This window comes from Notamacropus eugenii, chromosome 6, assembly GCF_028372415.1.
Source record: "Notamacropus eugenii isolate mMacEug1 chromosome 6, mMacEug1.pri_v2, whole genome shotgun sequence".
Classification (NCBI taxonomy): Eukaryota; Metazoa; Chordata; class Mammalia; order Diprotodontia; family Macropodidae; genus Notamacropus; species Notamacropus eugenii.
The window spans coordinates 367,929,458-367,951,006 of NC_092877.1; the positions used below are offsets into that span (position 1 = coordinate 367,929,458).

At 40.1% G+C, this 21,549-nt stretch overlaps 1 protein-coding gene and 1 long non-coding RNA gene across 8 annotated transcripts in view; one reads left to right on the forward strand and one right to left on the reverse strand.

Moving 5' to 3' along the window:
* Positions 1-21,549, forward strand: part of VEPH1 (ventricular zone expressed PH domain containing 1) — a 200,239-nt gene that overhangs the window by 124,077 nt on the left and 54,613 nt on the right. For 3 of the 5 annotated variants that reach the window (XM_072618640.1, XM_072618639.1, XM_072618642.1), the window contains exon 10: positions 19,313-19,452. In XM_072618640.1, the coding sequence (XP_072474741.1) occupies positions 19,313-19,452 (140 nt within the window). The remainder of the gene's footprint in view (positions 1-19,312; positions 19,453-21,549) is intronic. The other 2 variants (XM_072618644.1, XM_072618643.1) reach the window with 1 other exon arrangement.
* LOC140510208 (uncharacterized) overlaps positions 1-21,549 on the reverse strand; it is a 146,441-nt gene that overhangs the window by 50,479 nt on the left and 74,413 nt on the right. The gene's annotated exons all lie outside the window — the stretch shown is intronic.

The window sequence follows — 21,549 nt, forward strand, 5'->3', positions numbered from 1 at the left end:
GGATCAGCTATAAACTCCTGTCTGATATTTAAAGCCCTCAATAACTTGGTCCCAACCTATCTTTCCAGTTTCAATATACATTTCTCGTTCACATTCTGTGATCCAGCCAAACTGGTCTTCTCTTTGTTCCTTATCTCCCATCTGTGTGCCTTTGTACTAGCCATCCCCCATGCCTGGAATACACTCCCTCCTCACCCCCACCTCATAGAATTCATATCTCCCAACAATCTGAAACTTAAGTCCCACTTTCTTCTCCATGAAACCTTTCCTGAACCCTGCCCCAGCTTTAGTTCCCCTTCCTCCCAATCTTGTACTTAATCTTTCTGTGTATTTTCATATTTGTTTGTAATTATCCTATATATAACTATATATGTATTTCTTGTCTTTCTCATTAGAATGCAAGCTTCTTCTGAGGACAGATTGCTTTATTTTTTCCTACTTGTATCTGTAGCACATATCACAGTGCCTGGCACACAGTAGGTGATTATTAAATGTTTGATGATTGATCAATTGATTGATGGATGTGTGCATATATATAAGACACATACAAAAGTAACCTTGATGAGGAAGGCACTGAAGCTGGGGAAAGGGTGGCAGGGACAGTGGTATGGTGAGGCTAGAGACACTAAAAAATGGAAAGCACAGTCACATTTCTAGAATATGAATTTTGCATTTCTGTCTATCCACAGGAGAAAACATCATGTACTGAGAGATTGTTTAGTCTCTGAGGCCAGAAGCATCAAACCCTCTGTCTGATAAACTCCTGAGCTTTTTATTAAAATGGAAATGGGAAATGTTTAACAAAATAAGTAAAAATATAGATAATGTTAATGTGTGGCATACAGCCCTACAGGATCCATTTCTATTTGAGTTGGACACCACTGGGATAATCTAGGCTGATGCTCTGCCATTCTGCAATACTCATTGGAGCAGAATAGGCCGTATGTTGGAATGTGCAGATTTCATGGAGTGTACTCATCTGTGACAGATGTAAGCCTCGAGGGGTCATATAAGTTATATATAATAAGCCTCACAGACTCTGAGCCAATAATACAGGTCTCTTTCTTTCCCCAGTGTCATATTTGTAGGATTAATGAGAAAAAGAAAATGCATAAAGGAGACATGAATTTATGTAGGGTAGCAATATATAGACCTACTTGCTTTCATTCGGGGGCAGGCGGTAAGGGGCTCCATGGGTTCTTATAGTGCCTATTATGAATATTATTATGATTAATTTGTATTTTCCTGCCTTCTCTCAACTCATTTATTCAGAGGTATAAGTTTCTTTGTTTTTAAATCTCTATATTCTTTAATAGTTATATCAAAATTGGTTAAAATTTACCAACTTTTTAAAAAAATTAACTTATTTGTTTTCAGTTTTCAACAATCATTTCCATAAGTTTTAAATATTCTCCCCTTCCCTCCCTCCTCCCTCCCCACAATGTCATTATAGTCTTATATGGGATCTCCACATACATTCTTATTAAACACATTTTCACATTAGTCATGTTGCATAGGAGAATTAAAACAAATGGGAGAAACTATAAGAAAAAACATAACACAAGAGAAAATAGTCTGCTTCATTCTGCGTTCTGACTCCATAGTTCTTTCTTTGGATGCGGACGGCATTTTGCATCAAGAGTTCTTTGGGAGTGTTTCAGGTCCTTGCTTTGCTGTGAAGGGCTAAGTCTATCAGAAACAGTTCTCTCACCCTGTGGCTGTTACTGTGTATCATGTTCTCCTGGTTCTGCTAATTTTTCTCAGCATCAGTTCATATAAGTCTTTCCAGGTTTTTCTAAAGTCTGCCTATTCATCATTTCTTATAGCACAATAGTATTCCATTACATTCATGTACCACAACTTGTTCAGCCATTCCCCAATTGATAGGTATCCCCTCTATTTCCAGTTCTTGGTCACCACAAAGAGAGCTGCTATAAATATTTTTTGTACATGTGGGACCTTTTCCCATTTTTATGATCCCTTTGGATACAGTCCCAGAATTGATATTGCTGGGTCAAAAGGCATGCAAATTTTTATAACTCTTTGGGCATAGTTCCAAATTGCTCTCCAGAATGGTTGGATCAGCTCACAGCTCCACCAACAATGAATTAGTGTTCCAACTCTCCCACATCTCCAACATTTATCATCTTCTTATTTTGTCATGTTAGCCAATCTGATAGGTGTGATGTGGCAGAGGTATAAGTTTCTTATTGTTCCCCCCCCCCCCCGGAACACAGGTATTTTTGCCCTGCAACTCCTCTGCCATCCTAAACTCTATTTATGTATTATCTTCCCCTGATAGATGGGGGGGGCATGGACTTTCTGCTTTGCCTTTAGAAATACAGTGCCTGGCACAAAGTGAACTCTTAATAAATGTAATCTAACCATCATCTACCTATCTATTACCTCTTATATGTCACAAGATGCTAGAAATTCAAAAATGGAAATCAAACAACCCCTGCCCTTGAGGACCTGACATTTAGTTTGGGAGGAAATGCCAAGGGGAAGGATATATAATGTGACAACTGTGGTGTGTGTGTATGTGTGTGTGTGTGTGTGTCTGTATACACACATATGTATGTATAGATATTCATGATCTGTGTATGGGTCTACATAAATTGAATTCATAGCAATCACTGGTGATGATTTGTGCTGACCCTTGAAGGACACCTTCCTACTCTCCCAGTCTCTTGAGAGTTTGCTCTCTTACTTTCTGGTGCCCCATTTCTGTAGATTACTCAAACTCTCTCTATCCTTTGGTTTCTTTTTCCTGCAACCCATGTTTAAAAAACCCAGCATGTGGAATTATATGCTCAGTTATTCTGGACCTCACCCAGCTGTAAATCTGTAAAAGTAGAGAGGGACTTACTGACTTTCAGTCTTGTGGGGAAGATTAAAATTAAAATTAAATTAAATTATACTTAAACATTGCAACCCCACAATGCATTGAATTAGGAAAGGAGTGAAATTTCAGGAACCTCCCCCCGCCTAGACCTAAATCAGCTCTACCGTGACCATAAAGAGTTACTACTGCTGAAATTCAGCTGAAAAGTATGTTTGCTTTTGGTGACATCTGGTTTTCTGATCCAGTGGATGTTCGGTAATGTAGATATTGAAACCTCCTGGATCTGCAGAGCACTCTGGAGGGCCACCTGTAGACAATCCACAGTTACTTTCTCTATGCTCCCTTATTTATGGAATTGTGCTGTGTTTATAGAAATGCTCATTCTCTGAGATTAGAAGGAGGTCAAGGAGTGGAGATTCATGACACTGTATAGGTCGGGAAACTTTCTCAAAGGCTAGAAGTCAGAATTGTTTCATCTGAGACTAAAACAGTTGGAAGGAAGAAAGATGCATCCCAAAAAATAACTGTATCAGGTCAGTCTATCTCCTAGAAACTCCACACATGGGTTTTGTGGGGGGAGAAAAAGAGGCCTACCAGATAGATTGCTATGGGACTTGGGTGTCATAGACGTAGATCATTGGATCATGTGGTGATGTGAACCAGGAGACACAAGGGGAACTCTTTGGTTGCTATGAAGAGGAATATGCCCCACCTTCCCTTCATTGTGAGCAACCTGGGACAAAGTCCCACTTGTCTCATGCTAGTTGTGGCTTTGGTTACTATCCCTCCTAATCATCCATGCCTTATACCCTCAGTAATCATGTGCTCCCCTCCATCCACACTCGTTCTCTTCTTGATAGCTCAGCTTATACCTGGTTCAGACAAGAGGCTCTGCAAAGTTCTATCTTAACAGAGTCTCTCCTCTTCTCTTCACTCTTTATTGTTTTCCACATTCCCATTCCATGCTCTTGCAAACACCCAATCCCTCAATGCCGACACTGCTTTCTCATGTCCATCTTCCACCAAGCTCTGTGCCAATCTTAGGGCTACTTCTCAATGCTCTTGGAGAGGACTCCAGAATGATAGGAAACTGTGAGCCTCGGGCATATGGATATTCTGCTCCTCCTTCCTCAGCTGGCCCCATCCCACCCCTAACACTTAACCTAAAAACAGAATTCCTGAACGTGACTCAAATGGACAAGTTATTGCTGTGGAACTTAAACAAATGAAATTGTCCCTGTTTCTTTTAGTCAATTTAATCACCATTTGACACTGTTAGATTAATGTCAATTTTCTGTGAATTTATGGCTATGATTTCAGTTTCCTTTTTGGTAGACTAGTCGTTTTAAAGGTACATGTCATTTGTAAATCATTTTTACAGTTATCTGGTCCATGACCTCTTAAATTAGAGGTAGCTTTAGAAATTACATTGATGCCAAAAGAGCTTTATAGAATTGAAAGGATCTATAACAGTATATAATCATAAATTTAGAGGTGAGAGAGACCTTGTAGGCCATCAAATGCAACTCCCCTCATTTTACAAAGGAACATATTGAGAATGAGATGAGCTAAGTGACTTGTCCAGGGTCACACAGTCAGTAAATGTCTAGGCAAGGTTTGAAGCTGGGTCTTCCTGCCTCCAAGTCCAGCATTCTAGCTACAGTACCCCTGTACAGTATCACTGAAGCCAGTGCTAATGCAGGTCACAATACACTAGAAGGACAATTGAAAGTAAAATGGACAATTTCCATTGATCAGTTGTTCAAGACCACCTTGATCAATGCTAGGATTATAGGACTAACCCCTTTTGTTCGCTATTTATCTGCTGTAAGGAAAAGTCCACATATCTTCGAGGTGCTCAGAGCTTAGTAAGAGTGACTAAACTCTAACTGCCTGGTAGGTAGGGTGTGTGTGTGCGTGTGTGTGTGTGATGTAGCAGCTATAGTACTGGGCTTGGTGTCAGGAAAGATTGGTCTTCAAATACACCTCCGACAATTAGTAACTGTGACTATGTGCCTCAAGCAATATCCTGAAGTTTCTATTAGTTCTTGGGTTGCAATCTACCTGAGTGAAGAGACTTCCCACATAGGGAGTTGCCTGCCCAGACAAAATTGCAGCTGCTTTATTATTTGCACATTGATCCACATCCAGAGATGAACAGTTGATGGAGATTGCCAGCTTTCTTTGTGTGGGACTAAAAAGGTTGACTCACAGCCATCAGTGTGTCCTGAGCTCTGTGAATCCAGTCGCTGTATGTGGGATTTGGCAGTGTTGGGCTTCTGCTTGATGACTTTGCCATGAAAATCATTATCTGACTATCACGCCCCAGCCTAGGCTGCTCAGAGCTGTGATTTCCCTACAGAATGAATTCAGCAATGCCACTTCTTTTGAAATTGTCCTTCATTGTGTCTTTAAAGAAGGGATCCAGCCCACCCACATCCAATGACCCCAGGTCAGTCCCCTAGGCAGCAGCTGTTGGGGCAGACTCTTGTCAGCCTTTTTTCATAGATGTCCAAGCCAGTGTATTTCTGTTAGTTACATCAGGCGTTGCTGAGCGATTGGCTCCATTCCACAACCTTGTTGTTTGGGATAGTCTAGTACCATGAAATGCAGATATACTGATGGATGGCATGAGAGGACTCTTGTGATAGCATCCTCAACGATCTGCTTGTTCAGTCTCTCCCTTCTGATCCATCCTCCAGACAGCTGACACATTTAGATTGCTGCATCACGGACCTGCTATGTCACTACTGCAATTAATATTCTTCACTGGCTGCCCTACTCTTCTAGGATCCAAAGCAAAATGCTCAGACTGGCATGTAAAGCCTTCCACAATACGACTCCCATTTACTCTGCTAAACTCACTTCATCTTAATCCCTTTTCATCAACCTTCTGTCTCAGTCAAACTAGTCCATTAGCTGTTCCCCATCAAGAGCATCCCATCTCATGTCCAGAATTCCCCATGTCTTCATCTTTGAGTCACAGAATCTCTGACTCCTTCCAAAAACAGCTCAAGTGATCTTCCTATGTAATACCTTTTTATCTCCTATGCACTAATGCTCTTTCCCTCTTAAAATTATTTTTTATTCCTTTGAAAGTGCTTCCTCTTTACTTACTTGTGTCCATGTTGGGTTCTATCTTTAGAATGTAAGATCTTTGAGATTCAGAAATGCTTTAGTTTTTGTACGTCCTTGTTTCCCCAGCACCAAGTCTAGAGACACTTAGAAGGCCCTCCATAGATGTCTGCTAAATTTTTTAATGTAATAATTCCAGCAAGCCAAGTATTACAGCCCTACACCAGATAGAGAAGACATTCCTGCTGTTAGGAGGGGTCTGGCACATAGTAAGTGCTTAATAAGGACTTGTCAATTAATGACCTGACTGATTTTTTGCTTGGTGCTCCAGTTACATCTAGAATTTGAAGCCAAAGTGATCCCATAACTTGGGTTTCTGTCTCTCAAAAGACATGCTGTTCACTTGAAAGGAATTTTGTCTATACTTGCCTTTGTAGCAGAACTTAATGACAGCTTTAGACTCTGTATTAGAGATGAAGATATATACCATTATCCTATTTGTCTCCTTTTCTCTACTTGAATCCTCACAAGTTCTGTAATACCAGAACTTTGTATTTGTAGTACAAATAAAATTTGTATATTGTAATTGTATTGTATTGTAATAATTACAAATATAATTTGTAATACAAATATAATTGTATAATTATATAATTGTATAATTGTAATACCAATTTAATTAGTCCTATACAAGCTGACTTCCAGCCCCACCACTAGACTGAATCTGGTCCTCTCTAAGGCTTCAGTAACATCTTAATCATCCAATCCAACAGCATGACCTCATCATCATTGATCCCTCTGCAGAATTTGGCATGGCTAGCCACCTCTTTCTTCTTGGAACTCTTTGATCTCTTGGTTTCAATCAAATGACATATCCTGGTCACTCCCTTAGCTCTCTGTTCCTTCACTCTTTTGGTTTTTACCCAACTCCCTAAATGGGGGGACCACAAGGCTAAGCCCTCAGCCCTTGGCTGTTTGCTTGAGACAGTATCTCCCTAAGAAAACTTTTTCATGATTATGCTCTCACCTGGTAGCTATCTGCAGATGAGCCCTGCACGCTACATCACCAACCTTCTTTTTGTCCTGACCTTCAGTCCCACAAATCTAACTTCCTGTTAGACATGTCCACCTGTATTCTTTTAGACATGTCCTCCCATTGCCTCAAACTCTATTTGTATGAAACCAAACTCACTTTCTTTAAATTGAATTTCTTTGCAAAGTATAAAGTACTGTTTACCTTTGAATTACTAATAACTAAAATAATTGGGACAGTTAGGTGGCACAGTGGATAAAATGCTTAACCTGGAGTCAGAAAGACCTGAGGTCAAATCTGGTCTCAAACACTGATTAGCTATGTGACCCTGGGCAAGTCACTTAACTCTGCCTCAGTCTAGTCATCCGTAAAGTGAGGTGGAAAAGGAAATGGCAAACCATTCCAGTATCTTTGCCAAGAAAACCCCAAATGCAGACATAAAGAGTCAGACACAACTGGACAACAACAACATTTATACAGTCCTTTAAGTTATTACAAAAAAACATGAAGATCTGACTTCACTATTTCTTCAAGGAAAGGTCTTTCCACTTACACAGATCTCAACCCCTGTAATATTAATGGAATATAAGATCTTCCCCACCTAGTAATAAGACTCATGTGGAGCCCATTAAGGGAAGCTTACTTAGGGGAAGCTTGCTTGTAGGAAGGCTTTCACACCTGTTGCTAATTTCTAATTAGGCACTGATTCACAAGGGTTGTGATGCCTTCTGACGCTGAGAAGTGTATATATACTCTGAGTTGGTATTTTGCTTTGGGGGCTCGCTTATGAGAAGGATCTTGTGATTCCCTGGTTGAGACACTGAGTGACCATATGTTCAGAGTTCCCTGGCTTTCAGATGTAAAGGCTCTCTTGATCCAGGGATGTATGTAAAGCGTGTAGCAATATTGCTTTGATTCAGGCAGTAGGGCCCTGTCTGTTGGTCTTTGTTTCTCTGCTTATATTTTCTCTATATGTATTTTCTCTGAAGTTTAGGGTGTTGACTTTTCCTCTGAATTAGTAAATATAATTTAAAAAGATTGTTGATCCCCTTAAACAACTATCTTTCCTGGTAAAGCAGATGTAAGGACCTGTGCTAGCAGCCATCCTGGGTCTGCCAGGATGCTTGCTGTTACAACTCCTTCCAACGTTCTTTGTGGGATCCTATGAACCAAAAGCACTGTCATTCTGTGACCAACCTAGTGGTGAGGCTGTTCCTTAAGTGACAGATATAATGTACCTCTGGGCCTACAATTAAAGTCATTCTCCCTCAAGACCCAGCTGAGCTTGCTCTGTGTGGTGCATAGATTTTGAGAATCCAAGGTTACCTTCAGGCCCTGATGAGACATCAGAGGAGAACTTCCATGGATATATAATTCAATCCCCAAATTCTTGTTTTATAGATGAAAAATTACCTTAATTTTCTTCTCCTTTAATAGAACCCAAGAAATTCTACTAACTACAGAGTTCTCCGCAATAAGTATTTAGCATGCCTTCTTGTGAATGTTCGTCAAGAAAATAGGCAACCAAGTAAAATGAGTCCCATCTACTTTCTACCTAGAGAGATTCCATTTCCCTGAAAGGTGAATTGTTATAGTGGAAAGAGTCCTAGATTTAAAGTCTAGAAAGACATGAGGTTGAATCTCACCTCTAATATCTATTAGCTTGGTGACTATGGACCAGGTATTAAAAGTCTCTGAGCCTCAGTCCCCTCTTCAGCAAAATGGGGTTCACAGGACCTATACCACCCTTCTCATGTACATTTCATGGGGAGTAAATAAGATGGAAAGTTGTATTTAAATGCCATCTTTGTTGAGACTACAGACTGTTTCCAAATCGATTTCTCTCCCTTGATCGTGAGCAAATTGCATAAATTAAATCATGCTCCTCATGTGTTCATTTCATTCCATTAATGATCAGATTAAGCATTTTGAAGAACCTACTGTGTTTAAAACACTGTATTAGGCACTACGGGAAGGGGTAAAGTTTTTATGTCACCATCCCAGGCATGGTGGAGCTGATAGTCAAGAGAGAGATATAACATATATACAAATCCTATAATTAGTGAATCAATCCTTATTTAGCATGTGCTATGTGCTAGGCACAAAGCTAAGCATTAGAGATACAAATACAAAAGCAACACAGACACTGCTGTTCATGATCTGGTATCCTAACCATGGAAAATAATCCAGCATCACTGAATTTCAAAATTGGCAATCCTGGAAAATCCTGGAAAACCCACACCCAGAAAAGAATTCTCTCTATGTCATATTAGACATAGCAACTTTTGCTCAAAGACCTCCAGTGACAAGAAACCCCAAACCTCCTAAAGCAGCCCAGTTCCCTTTGGGAGATGGATGGCTTCTGGATGGCTATAATCATTAGAAAGTTTTACCTCCAAACATACCATTCCCCATAGGATTGCCCTTCTGTGCCAACTAGAACAAATTTAAGCCCTTTTCTGCATGACAAGATCTAAAATTTAGAGATGGAGCCTCCCCAACTTTTCTTTTTCTTGGACTAAACAATTCCCACAGTCTTCAGCCAGTCCTTTTGGAGCATGCACTCAAAGTCTTTCACCATCCTTGCTGCCCTCTTTTGAATGCTCCATAGCTTAGTGATGACCTATCTAACATACATTTCCCAGAAATGAACACAGTCCCATATACAGTCTGACTGATGCAGCATATGAAGGAGCTATCACCTCACTAAAACATGCCTGTTTTAATGCACCTAGCATTTCCTTCTCTTTTGTTGTTGCCATTATCACAGTATTGACTAACATGGAACTTCCAGTCCATTGAGACCTCCAGATCTTTATCAGATCAACAACAACCCCATATTTTCTTTAGAAATTGGATTGTTTTAACCCATGTTAGACTTTACATTTATCCCAGTTTAATTTCAGGTTTTCAATAAAATAAAGAAGTGATTAAGAGAGCTATGAAGGCAATACTACTCAAGGTGTCAGGGCATCAAACGAATCAGGCAAGGTAGCCTTCATTTTGTCACACTCAGCCACAGTACTAGGAAATAATAATAGTAGCCCATAATTCAATAGCACATTTACAAAGTTAACAAAGGTTAACAACCATTTAAGGCTGATAATCCAAATAGTCTCACATATCTTCCCTCCCCATCCCCAGATTTCTACCTCTCTGGGAACAATAACCATATCTATACTGCTTCTGGAAAGGGCATGATGATTGATGGCCCAGAAGCTCCACTCACCATCCTGGAACTTCTACAGCCAAAGTGCCCTTTCTTGGTCCCCATCCCCTTGTATTTGTTGTATCCCTATATTAGAATTGAAGCAACTTGTGGAAACTTTTATTATCTATAGTTATTCTCATCTAATAGCTTGTTATTATCCCCAACACTTACACAGGACTGAGCACAGACTAAAAACTTAATGTCTTTTATTCATTCATCCCTATTTTCGGAATAAAGAAACTGGGATCAATGAAGGTGAAGTTCATAGGCTGCTACATGTAGAGTCTAATACCCTCATTCCACAGATAAGAAAACTGAGTTGCAGAGAGTGACTTGCCCAGAGCCATGAGACAGATCCAGGTCCTCCACTTCTAAGACCAATGTTCTTCCCACTAAATCATGTCACTTCCAGGGAAAGAGATCTTGTCCCCTGACAGATGTCTTTAGGGAACTCCTTTAGCAGCTGTGTCAGACTCATTCTTTAGATCGTCACATTGATGAGGTCAATGGCAGCATTGGGAGAGTTGGATTGTTTCTTTCAATTCTTTTCTATCTACTCCTGAAGTAAATATTGAGACAACTGATCTGTCACACTCTCCTAGTGACCATCATGGATAAGGGCTTGTCCAGAAACTCCTAGGCCATACCAGCAAGGAGATGCTGTACGGTGGACTGATAGGCTGCCACACAGTGCAAGAGTCTTCATTCTTTCATTGGAAGAAATGTAAACAAAGCACATCTTCAGAGCATCAGATAAAATTTCCTAGAATTTTCATTGCCCTCTCTCTGGCTGCTGGTTTTGCAGGAATGAGCAATAATGGGTAGCATATGGAATAGTGCATGGAGGGGAGCATGGTCTTCCTGCTGGGTCTGCTGCCACTTCACAGCTTTAGGTAAATTTCAGCTTGCTTCAAGATATGTGGTTATTTATAACATATGGGATTCTCCTAATTCAGTGGGACCAAAAGTGACTCGGGGAGAGTCTCCAGAAATCAAACACTTTTCTACCATGTAAAAATAGATAAAGATGCATTTGATTCTGGATTCCTAAGGAATTCCCAAACTACTTTCCTATCTCCAGTTTATACCAGCCCCTGGGAATACATTCCAAGGTGATTTCTGAACTTACTTTGGATTCTTTTCTATCCGTTTGCCTTTAGAATATATATCTTATATCTCTTTGGTGAGGTTTAGGGATCATGTCTGTAATAAGAAAGAAGGCTTTCAAATGAGCATGGCCCTGGTGGGCTGTACTTCAAAGTCTCACCCATACCATTTCAGGATATTCCTGGAATTTTGTGAGACCCATTGTGGGAAGCAAGGGAGAAGGGCAGGAGGAAATCACTGGAGCAGTAAGAGACATTAAGATCTTCTGGAAGCAATTTCCAACAGAGCTATCACTTTCAGAGTATGTACATTCATTTTTGGTTCATTATTGGTTTGAAAGGGGAATTAAATACATTAAATTACTAAGTCAGCCCACGTTAATACCTGATAATTTCACTGGAATGGGAATCTCCTCCATAGAAGCTCATTGCAACTCTTCCTCCTCACAGCGGACTGAGGGCTCCTGCCTTGTGGTCCTGGGCTTTCACTTTACACTGTGTGGAACTAGGTCAGTTCATCACTTCCTGAACAATACCTGCTTTCCTATTCCCCATAGGAGTTGTCTTGGAATATAAGCTTAGCATCTTACCTGGAACATAGGAAGTGCTTATTAGGGTTTCTTGCTGTTGTTCATTCATTCAACTTAGCATAGAAGTCCTCAGTTGTCTGAGACTCACACAGCGGTCACACAACATCAAAGGCAGGATTTGAACCCAGTTCCTTATTGCTTAATACCCCTACCCCTGCCTCATGCATTATGCTGCCACCATCTCTATGGAATTGTGAAGATCAAAACTGATCTACAAAAGCCTTAGAAAGAACTCAGCAAGGAACCCCCATGGTGAAGCTTGCCTTCTGTATCTGATTTAGAGATTTCAGGTGACTCAAACCCTTAAGAAAACGCACAACTTCTGCTATATCTTTCTTGTTTTATCATCTGCTGTCTATAGAATGTAAATTAGTTCACTTCCCATCTTTCTTCTTTTCTCTATTCATGAGTAGGAAATCTGTTTTGAAGAACACAATTTCCAAAATATTGGGGTAGCTCCTTGTGTGGTTCCATGATCATAGCTGACACACTCAGGCTCCACCCACACAGCTGGGCGAGAGGGGATGCCTCAGGAAGTAAAGGTGACAAGATAGGAGCATGGAACTTAAAAGGAAGAGTAGGAAGACTTTAGAGGATCTGGCTACAGAATTGGGCACCATCCTAGGCTGTCTGTCCTTGGGCAATTTGTTATTCCTAGTAAGGGAGAAATACTATATTCCTCAGGGTGAATCCTTTCAGACTTGCCCAATGTTGAAAAGGTAGACACAAGATGCAAAGTCAATAGAAATGTCTTAACGACTGCCATGACTACTTGGGAAGAACCCTGTGATCACCTGAATTCTGAACCAGCAAGAGAAGATATCAACCTGTCCATTACATGGCTTTCCTCAAGAAGCAAGTGGGAAAAACTCCAAGTTCCTGAACCTTGATGCTCTAATGTTGAGATTGACCATGAAAAATGTCCTTACCAGCTCCCCACTAACACTTCTATTGGATTTTAACGTTTGCAAAGTGCTTCCGCACATTACCTTATTTGATCCCTACAACTCTATGAGATAGGTACTATTATTATATCCATTTTATAGATGAGGAAACTGATGCTTTAAACACTTAAGTGACTTGCTCAAGATCACACAATCTCCCAATCTAGTTTATTGACAATTGCACCTTGCTTGACACATGGTCAAGTTGGATAATCCATACCAACCATAGACTAATCAGAGATTCTGTGACACCACCAATGAAGATGGGATGACTTCTCTCTTTCTCTCTCTCTCTCTCTCTCTCTCTCTCTCTCTCTCTCTCTCTCTCTCTCTCTCTCTCTCTCTCTCAGAAGAAGAAGAAGAAGAAGAAGAAGAAGAAGAAGAATATTTCTTTCTCAGACTGACTTTTCTCAAGCTTTTCAAGACTAGGTTGCTGTAAAAGTCAATTGGCTTATAGTTTGGTGATCATTGGTAGAGGAACCAGAAAGACCTGCATTCAAAACCTGCTTCTTAAAAATTACAGGCTCTGGGATCCTAGATGGGTCACTGAACCTCCCAGTGTTCTCTAAGGCAGCCCTCTAAGACCAAATTGCAGAGAAGAAGCCCACCTGCATTGGCAGAGGGAGTTTCCTCATCTGAGAGTCTCCTGTGTCAATGAAATAAGAGGTTTAGTCTTCCACTCTACTAAAATTTCATTTGGAAGTTAACAAGAGACAGATCCATTTTCTGTAATTATCCTAATTCCCCCATCTGCCAGCTCTCCTGTCTCCATGTTCTGTTTAAATTATATAAGAAATAGCCCTGTTGTTTCTTGGGCAGGTATCCCATCAAGGTTCCTAAGACTATTTCAATCATCAGACTAGAAGTTGTTTATGGTCTGGAGCCAGAGAAAGGTTCCCCCTCTTTGAGACCAACAGCATGACTCTTTCTGTTTCCTAGACTTTGTCAAACATTTATGTATGATTTGGATCAGGTGAAGGGTTGACTTTACAATGAAAACATCATTTCAGGTCACACAGAATTGAATCACACAGCTGTCACCTATTTCTCCTTGTTCTTCTCCCCCTCTCAATCCCCAGAAGAGTGTGAATGCCCTAAGTACATTGTCTAGTTTTTGAAAACACCATTTAAGACTGACATTTAGAATCATGCTTTATTTTACCTAATTCATAAAAGTCATCATCAAACAAATATCTAATATTACTTTTTTCCCTTCTTCTAATCTAATTTAAACCATTTGTCCAATTAAATGACAGTTATTTATCCATCCCTTGGCTACATTTTGATTTCCATTCTTTAAGTAACATCAAAAGAAAATCAAAAGGACCATTGGCTCAAACATTCGAGACATTCTCACTCATTTAAGTGTCCAGAGGGTAAATGAAAATGATGGCCTTTTATTTTTTGGTCCAGACCTGTAATTGTATTAATGTAATAAACTCCCAGTGAGGAAAGTCCTTCTGCCAATGTAGATCCACAACTATTCTGCAATTTAGAGACTTAGAAAGGTGCTGAGAGGTTCCACAGCCATTGTGGCTAGTCAGAACTTAAAAACAAGTCTTCTTGGCCAGCTCCATGCACTATTCCAGGATGCCAAGAGTCATGTGATTATAGAATATATTTTTTTTTTACTTTAATGAGACCTTGGAGATAATTTGTTCTAACTACCTCATTTTACAGGAAAACAATTGGTTAAGTAACATGCCCTGAGTCACATGGCTAGTTAGTGGCAGAGCTGGGTTGGGAATCTAAGCTCCTGAATTCCCTGTTTCAGGATTTTGTCCATCATCTCTTGTTGCCTGTTTTGCTTTTTGTTATCTCTTGAAGCTAATTGTATGTAGTCTTTTTGTTTTCTTTATTGACACATTTAATGTTAGAAATATTTCTTTCTATATCTCTATAATGGGTGTTTTATGTGCAACTTGTGCCTGTCTGCAAATGTTGGTGTAGGGAATACCTGTGCACAGTAACATAATTGGGGTAAGTAGGGACTCTAATTCAGTTGCTAAATCTCAGGGGTGCTAACCAACTTCATTTGTTAGAGTGTTTATTAGGCAGGCAGAAACTTTCAGAGCAGGGCTGGTCTAAGGTCAGTTTGTTCATTTGTTTAACATGAAACTAGTTAGGGGCTGCTAAGTGGTTCAGTGGGTAGAGCACCACCCCTAGAGTCAGGCAGAAGTGAGTTCAAATCCAGCTTCAGAAACTTGACAGTTAGCAGCTATGTGCAAGTCACTTATCCCTAATTGCCTCTCCCTCCCAAAAGAAAAAAAGATGAAATTTAGTTCCTTTTCCAAAGATGAAATGATTTTTTTTGTCTCTTCTCTGGTTGTGTAGACATTTAAAATAAGAAACATTCTCCATTTTCACACTTAAAAGTCACAGAAAATTTTGTGTTTCACTAAAAGAGGCAACGTATCCACTAACAGGCATTTATTAAGTTCTTGCTGTGTACCAGACACTAGGTCAGGCAAAGAATGAAAGAATGAGCCACTCACAATTTGCTTACACTCCAACAAGTGAGAAAATGTGTGCCTATATAAATTCAAAGAGATAACTTCAAACAAATACAAGGTAGTTAGGGAGGGCAGTAGCAACTGGAGGCAAGTGAGAAAGGCTTCATGCGGGGGATGTTCCTTGAGCTGCGTCTTGGAAAGAGAGACCTCTTGACGCCAAGTTGAGGAAGGAGTGCATTCCAGGAAGGGATGGTCATTGTGAAGGTTTCACAGTCACCTTTGTAGCTCACATTACTCTTTATCTCTTTCCACAGCTTCCCCATCACCCCTCCTAAATTCTGAACCTGGTTCAAAAGCCTGGTTCTTTCCTCTATGGCTTAATTGTACCCAACTATACATCCCCTAGTGTGAAGAATGACAAAAACCCTTCCATGTGCCATTTTAGTGGATGAGTAAAAGAGGCAAATTCTTGCACTCCAGTATAAACCTATTGGTTTCTCCCTTCGTATTTACAAAAGCTGAATATTTTTACATGTTGCAAAATTATATGAATTATGGGGTAGGTATAAGTTCCACTGGTCCAAATGACAGGCATTCCTGAAAAGAGGCCACAGCACAAAAATCCAATCTCTTTTAAAACAAAATGTTTTGTGTGCATGGAGGGAAGGTGCATGTAACACCAACTCTTTGACAGCCTCTTCCATAAACTATTAGATACTTTTACTACACATTTAAGAGGTAACAATGATCTTGCACAGTAACTGCCATTGAGTGAAGTGTCTGTGAGAAAGCTATTAGTCATTCAGGAAAGACTATTAACCAAGATGTTTAAAAAAAAGGTAAGCGAGGAAAGGATTGAAAGAACTTATTTCCTGAGAGAATTGGATTTAATCCTTATCTTGCACTGATGAAGAAAGATAGTAAAGAGGAAGAAGAAAAAAGAGCACAGGAGTGGGGGGGAACAGAGAGAGAACAGGGCATGATATTATCAAGATCAATCAAGAGAGACTTGACCTTGATAAAAAAAAAAAAACCCAGAGAGAAGAGGATATCTAGTAGAAGGTAATTAACAGTGTCAGATGTTTCAGAGAGCCAAGAATGAGAAGACCTGTGGAAAAGTCATTAGATTTGGTCATTTAGAAATCATATTCATTTGCCATCATCACCCAATGTTCCTTTACTCCAAGCCCCACCTCTGACTAATCAGTTCTCCCTCAGGCTTCTGACTGTGAGCCTGCACCATGTCTAATGTAGCACAGATCCCCACCCTAGAGATCCCCAGCCATCTCTACCCTATGCCATGCTGGTGTACTTTGCCAGTCCTGGCTCTGGAAGCAATAATCAAATCAACACTAACATTCCTGGAAATGTCACCTGAATCAGTTACTCCATGACTGAATTATCACACTTGTGATTTTGCCCATCCAAACGCCTTTCCTTGGTCACCACTACTACATGGATGTGCTGACTTCCTCTAATCTCTCTTTTTTCTATTTTTATTCTCAGTACATGGTGTATAGCAAGAACTTAATATCCATTTCTTCACTCAGTGAGGGCATGAGTATGACTTTCAGCCTTACGAGCTGTAGTAGATTCCTGTCCTGTGGAAGAAAGCTAATTTCTTGATTATTTGTGAACTGTGCCACATAGACTTTGATATTGGATAAGTAAAGGTGTGAAAATAGCTAAGGCTTGGAGAGCATTTATCAGTTCCAAGACAGGATCTAATTAATTGGTGAGTTGGAAGGTTATCAAGACTCAACAATTGTAGAGTGAGACCCTCCAGAGCAAAGGAAGGAAGGGAAAGGAGTTTTCTCTTTCTCTGCCATGACATAAAGTTGTAGTAGTTTGCCAGAGGGAAAAATCTCATTAAAAGCATCTTGATGATTCATTGGTTCCAGAAAAATCAAGGAACAATTGAGGAAGCAGAGGCATGCCCTACAAATATGCATGGATAAAGAAAGGTCATCATTTGTGTCTAGAAGCAACTTTTTGGACTAGGAACCTAGACAGCAGTGAAAAGAGATGGCTATGAACTCAAAAGAGAGCTAGCCCTGGCATTTGAAAATTGACCTATGGAGAGGAGCAGACCATGGGAACCTCACTAAGCAACCTGCCCAGCAAAGCCATTGTTTCCCAGGGGAGCCATGTGAGGACTCTGCTAAGAGAAAATACTGCTAAGCCCCACAATACCCAGAGCTAGGCATTGCTCTGGCACAGGTGACGCCTGCATGTAACGCCTCATGACTGCTGCGCTCCTTACTGGTATCTGTTCTTCCCACGGATGAGCGGTGGATCTGTGGGATAGTGTGTCCCAGGTTTCTGCGTGTACATGGGAGAATATTTTATAGTTACTGAAAGCTTAGTAAATGCTCATCTGAATAAGAGGTAATAATATCTCAAGTGATTGTTAATCTAAAGTACATTGGTAGGGGTTTATCAGCTATAGTTGAACCTACAGAACAGACCTAGGGTAGGGAACTCGTGACCTTGAGGCCACATGTGGCCCTCTAGGTTCTCAAGTGTGACCCTTTGGCTGAATCCAAACTTCACAGAACAAATTTGTTACCAAAAAGTTACCAAAATAAATCCATTTCTATTAATGCTCCATTACTTTCAGGAAAACAAACTCAGAAAAGCCCCAAAGAGGTGTATAATTCCCCAGAAGGCAGATAGATTGGTGGTGGGTTTGTCTTTTATTCTTGAAGAGGACCGATGACATCACAAAGGTGATTTCTGCATGAATTGGATCTAAGTGAGGTTGTGGAGAAGGGCAGACCCTGGTATGGGAACTAAATCCAGCGGGAGACTCTCGATGAATCTCCAGAGAAAGTATATACTAATTGTGATGATAATGGCAATGATAATGATGGCAATGAAAAAGACCCCCAGGCCCTCTAGTACTGATACCAGTGAACTGCCTTGGCTACATCGACTCCCTCATTTCCATTACGGCAAGTTCATGTCCATTCTTTCCGTGGGACCTATATGTACGTGCAGGATAGCATACCTCAGGGTTATGTGGAGGGAGTATTATCCAACCGCTGTTTTTACTGTGACATCTGAGTAAATGCTTTTGCTAAAAGTGAATAATGTCTATTGGCTGATTGTTAATGGGAAACACATTGGTGGGGATTTGTTAACTCTCATGTTAGGAGTGCTGACCCAAACTGTGTGGTAGCTGACCTCTGGAGCTCCAATGTGTAAATACAATTGCAAGTTAGCAAATGGTCCAAAGGATGAACTAAAATCCTCTGCAAACTTTAATACATTATATAAATATAAGTTATCTTCCACTGCCCCAGGAGAATGTAAACTCCCTGAGGACAAAGACTTCTATTTCTATCTTTGTACCTATGCCCAGTACCTAGCTAAGTGCCTGGCACATAGTAGGTGGTAATAAACACATAAGATTGACTACTGAAAGTTTAGCCCCTCTTCATTTTTGTCTGTATCCCCAGTGCCTTATACAAAGTAGCACTTAATAAATGTTTCTGGCATTGGCAATTATAATGGTTAGGAAATTTTTCCTTAAAGGCAGCAAGATCACATGTCCTTCTGTCAATGAGAAAATCTAATGGAGGTTATAAACCGATCTCTTTTTCTTTCTTCCTTTCTTCTTTTCTCTATTTCTCTTTCTTATTTCCTTTTTCTTTCTTCTTTTTTATTTTTCTTCCTTCCTTCCTTTCTTCTTTTCTCTATTTCCCTTTCTTTCTTTCCTTCCTTCCCTCCTTCTTTCCTGCAGACTAGCCTCTTTAAAAACAGTTTTGTTTAAAGCCAGACGACCCTGAATGAGCTCAGTCAGTCACTCCTTGGGCGACGTTGAGCAAGCACTGAACCTTTCTGCCTTAGTTTCCTCATCCATAAAAGGAGCCATTTGGACCCCATGATCTCTGAGGCAGCATCCAGCCTTAAGATCCTGTGGCTTATCCCATGATTTACCTCAGTGTTAGCATCAAGGTGGAGCAGCTAGTGCACATTTTGAAGCAGAGAGGGCATCTTGCTGAAGCCATCCATGAAAGAGGCTCCTTGTTAATTCTGTGTGTATTTGTTTCTAGATGCAGCTGGAAGTTGTGTGGCAAAGCTGTCCTTCAGCTGCACCTTGAAGGGTCATTACTGCCTATACAGTAAGTCCAGCTTTACCCTCATCAGCCACCAGCCTCAGCTATGGATTCATATCATGTTTCTGTTTCAGCAGGTGTGTGCTACGCGCGTGAATAGCAGCTCCTTAATGAGTAATTGTATTTGGGGGTTGAGGGGAGGCAGAAAGAGGGCAGCTAGATGATATAGTGGATGGAATTCTGGGCTTAGAGTCAGGAAGACCTGGGTTTGAATTTTGCCTAAGACACTTATTAGCTACAAAACTCTGAGCAAGTCACCTTACCACTTTGGGCCTCAATTTCTTCATCTACAAAATGAAGGAATTGAACCTAATAACCTCTAAGGTCTCTTCAAGCTCTGAAGCTGAAAAACATGTGAACTATTTCAACAAGTCATGGGTTAGTGTTCCTATGGAGACGTCAGTCAACAAGTTCATTGGCTAGTGCATATGAATAAATGGATGGATGGAGCAGTGAATAAAAAAGCATTTATTAAGTGCTTACTATGTACAAAGCACTGTGCCTTATGTGTATATGTTCATGTACATATAGACATGCACATATACAAATGTATATGTACATATTTGTGTATATATACATATTATAAACATGAATATTAGTTTCAACAAAGTACTCTTTAAAATGATCACTCAAAGGTGAGTTTTCCATCACATCGAATACCATCTTCTACGGAAGAGTCTCTTGGTTAATTACCTTCTCTGATCTTTTTAGTATGAACTTTGTTGGTTTAGCATTAGAGAACGAATGAGGGAGGAAGGAAATAATTTGGAATGGAACAGGATAGAAAAATACTTATTAATAAATAGTTTGCTATGTGACATGCACTGCACTAAACGCTGGGGACACAAATAGAAAATCAAGGCACTCCATAGTCTCCCTGAGTTTGCATTATAGTTAAGGGACACAACACACAAAAGAGAGATCATGTTTATGTTCAGTTTGTGGCATATAGAAAGACCAAGTATTGCTTGGGAAGAGACTGTAGCAAGGTCCAGAGAGCACTGGGAAATAATGACAGGTCAGATGGATCCCAGTAAGAGGAGAGTTGGTTCCAGGGTTAGAGGAGAATAAATTCTGGTATCTTTCTAGCAGAGGCAGGATCTCAGGGTCAGCACCCATCTGGCACTGGGCATACTGCACCTGGGAGGAACTGGGCACTGGGGCAAACAACAGAAAAGGATGAGACTAAGCTTCCTTTGTGTGCAAATAACTTTGTTTCCTGTTGAGTTTCCTCAGATCAGTTTTAATTTCACCATATTCTTTAATTTGATGTGTATGTGGAGATATGTATATAGAGAGAAGGATGCCACATCTTACTAAGTCATGCATATCTGCGGCAAAATTCTATGAAAGAAATGATCAACCCAGCAATGAAAAATCTTGAAAAACTGCTCACTTTTTGCAAACATGGAGTATTTGGATTTGTCTTCGTCTTCTCAATACCTACTACAGTGTCTGGCACAGAACAAATGCTTAATAAATGTTTATTCATTAACTGTATTATGTCCCAAAGAGGTTTATGAAAAATGTGGCCAAAAGAGAGGCATGGTGCTCTGAATTCGGTAAAGGATTAACCATTTGTTGACTGGATGAATGAATGAACGATTTGCTGACTGAGTTATAAAAAAAAAACCTTCAGAAAAAAATTTAAAACTAGAAAGCAAGTGCAGAAACTGTATATTGTAAACTGTAAAACAACTGTAAACTATAAAATAATTGTAAACTGTATAAAATAAGGCATTTTTTTAGCTTCTAATGAGGTTATATCTATGTTGACCAAATAAGATACTACATTAATTTTCAACTAAGTGTTCAAATGCTAAGGTTTCCCCAATTACTACATGATGGCTTTGAGGTGGGAGTGTAATAACAGAGAAGGAGCTATGCAGGGGTGCCGTGTGCCACATTTTTTTCATATAGTATTTAAGCAAGTACATAGAATGATGTCGTGATAAGTACAACTCACATGTCAGTATGATAGGTAAAGATTCTTTGGTCTGGACTCATGATTTCATTGGGAAGGAAAACTTCCACTGTCATGATTCCATCCTCTAATAAAGATTAGCCACTCCTCTATAATCTGACTTTAAAAAGTTCCTGGGGAGCACTGAAGGAATGGTGACCATGGTCACTGAGCTAGCATATGTCCCAGGCAGGACTTGAATCCACGTCAT